The 2901-nt window shown below is 42.5% G+C and overlaps 1 protein-coding gene across 1 annotated transcript in view; it reads left to right on the top strand.

The window, feature by feature from the left end:
• The first annotated feature begins 2730 nt into the window (after positions 1-2730).
• Positions 2731-2901, top strand: part of SP8 (Sp8 transcription factor) — a 2687-nt gene continuing 2516 nt past the window's right edge. Inside the window, exon 1 of the mRNA XM_049641602.1 lies at positions 2731-2751. Within this exon, the coding sequence (XP_049497559.1) occupies positions 2731-2751 (21 nt within the window). The remainder of the gene's footprint in view (positions 2752-2901) is intronic.

The following is a 2901-nucleotide window of genomic DNA, read 5'->3' as shown; positions in this document are numbered from 1 at the left end:
TCTAATGAAGAAAGATGCACATACAATCCTTTGTGAAAATCCCCAAATGCTGCAAACAACCTTATACAAATTGAGGAATCCAGTATGTTCATTAAATCCACACCAATGTTGTCACCCATTGTCATGGGAAGAATTACATATGATTCTAAAGTGAATTTATACAAATAAAAAAATTTTAGAAGTAGGGAGCTCAAAATTGTAATCACATGATGCTGAGTTGTTCTTATTCCTAGCATTTTTTGAGGAAACAGTGGTTAATGCTTCTATTTACTCTCAGAATCAGCACTTATTTAACTTTTTAATAGTCTTGCCTCACTTCTTTCTAGAAGATAGGAGATAAAATAAATAACTACTTAAAGAAGGGAGTCTTCTTTCAAAGCTTTTTTTCCCTCCACCTTTGAGGATGATGGTATTGATTAGAATTAACCCCCAAATTTAAACAACTGTGTATTAGGTCCTTAAAATGAATATCATTATAGAAAGAGACCAAAGCAATGAAGTTAATTCTCTTTTATTTGTTAAACGGAGTTCCCTCCTTCCCCCACCCCTTCCTCCTTCTGGGCTGGCCTGTCACGCCTTCTCAACACGCTAAAATCATTCAGAGTGGCTTGCAGGGAGAAACACGACATTTATGGTAAGCGTCAGCCTTCAGAGAAAGAAAGCAGTTCATTAATTTACTTCACACTTACTTCAAAGTATGAGAATGTACCTTACCCCCTTAATCAATAGATATGATGTACAGTCAATATCCCAACACTGTTAAAAAGGGGTCAGAAACACACACTCTCACAGGACAAACATCAGCCTCAACCATGCTCAGTGAAACTTACACAAATGATACGACCTGACTTTGGAGTTTAGTAAACCCAAGAAGAATTTTTTTCTTTTTTAAACATCTCCAGACGCTCTTGATGCACTTGAGGAGGGTCCAAAAACAATACAATAGTTTCCCCAGTCAAAAAAGACATTTCTTCCAGCTGGGAACATTTTAATCAATTCTGTCTTAAAAATTAGATTTCTTAGAGCATTGCTAAACTGCTTAAAACTATGAATTACTTTTCAAAAAGCACAAATATTCAGTGGTGCTCAAAAGGCTGTGAACTCCCTTGCTACAGTGTTGTGGTATTTACCGTGGTTTAAGTTGTTCCCTTGTGGTGGCAGTAAAATTGTAATGATATTTCTGAAGGCAACTAATAACACAAATGGAAAGCAGGTTCTAAAACCCACCGAATTCGACTTAAGTGTATCTATTAACACGCACACATACTCATAGCTCTCAGACCCAAACGCCATTAGACACAGACGTCTCCATACATGTGGTCGATTTGCCAAAAGGGTTCTCTATGCTCTAATAAATAAAACCCAGAAATTTCAGTCAAAATCTTAATTTTTTTCTCAGATAGTGTCAGTGAGGTTTCCTGTAAAAATTTCTAAATTCCATAAAACGTTCCTCATTTTTTCACCCAAAGGAAAAAAACAATACTCTCCCATTCCCATCTCTATCTAATCCTTTTGTATTGAAATTTACTCTTCCTCGCGGGACAAACACGCCCTTTCCCTAGAGTGAAACTTGCACTTCCAAAGCCGATTCCCCTCTCAGGAGATTTAAAAAAAAAAAAAAAAAAAAGCCACCGAATCAAAGTAACAACGCAGGCGCACACAAGCCCTAACTCACCCCTAAAAATACTCCTTAGTTACCCTAAGATTCTACCCTTCCGTTGTAGGGCTGTGAAAGTATAAAGATAGGTAGTCATATAATTTCCTTCAAAAATGTGGTGACAGTGTCCAAGAAGAAAAAAAAATCACTCAAGACTTTAGGTACAAGGAATCAGAGGCAGTTGTCGACAGAGATAGCGTTTGTTGAGTATTTATTTACTCAGTCTCACTCAACTTCGCGGTCAGTTTCACTCTTCAGATCGTCAATCTCTTTCTGTGTAGGTACACTTTCCTGCACCGTTCCTATTCTCCACCCCAGCTTTGTTGCACACACACGCACACACACCACCCTCTTCTCTCTCTCGCACACATTCACACAGCCTTCTCCCTCACTTCCTCTCCCGCACACATACTCATCCACCCTCCCTCCTCTTTCACACGCGCAAACCACATATTAATATTCCTCCCTCTACCCCTACACCAAGCACACTCACACCACCTTCTCCCCACACTTTACTGCCCTGTCCTTCACTCACAGTTACACAAGAGTACACTCACACCCTTCCCCAACACTTTACTGATCTGTCCCTCTACCCTCCTGTCACACATGGTTATATTGTCACCCATAACACCCTCTCTCTTCTCAGCACTGTCTGCCCTCCTCCCCCTCCGCCACAGTGTCCCTGCTACACTCACATCCACTACCCCTTACCCCCGCCCCCGGTCTGCACTGTCTTCTCCTTCTCAGCTTGGTCACACAGTTACATTGTTACACACTCACACACACGCTTTGTAACACGCGCAGCCACTCGCGCCCCTCCCGCTCTCGCTCCCCACCCCCCCGCGGCGGCCCGCGGCGGCGCCGATGACCTCACGGCGCGCGCGCGGCGCGGCCCGGCGAGGCCGCAGATTGGCTGGCCGCGCCTCCGCGGCACTTCAAAGCCGGAGAGGGAGCTACAATTGTGGTGGAATGGGCGGAACTGATCATTGTATTGCACACCTCTAAAAAAAACACTGCCTCTGATTTATCAATATAAAAAAGATCCTCTGAGAGGAGGAGGGCACTTTTGTGTGATGGCAACTTCACTTCTAGGGGTGAGTCTCAGGATTTTCTCTTGCTGGTTTAATTAGTTTCCTTTTATTGCCGATCGGAGGGGGTTAAAGTCGCCCCGGCCAGGCCACGGGCTATCAGTCTCTATTGAGAGCTTTTTTTTTTTTTTTTTTTTTTTTTTTTTTTTTTTTTAT

Source organism: Panthera uncia, chromosome A2 (assembly GCF_023721935.1).
Source record: "Panthera uncia isolate 11264 chromosome A2, Puncia_PCG_1.0, whole genome shotgun sequence".
Taxonomy (NCBI): Eukaryota; Metazoa; Chordata; class Mammalia; order Carnivora; family Felidae; genus Panthera; species Panthera uncia.
This window is presented reverse-complemented; position numbering and strand designations above follow the sequence as displayed.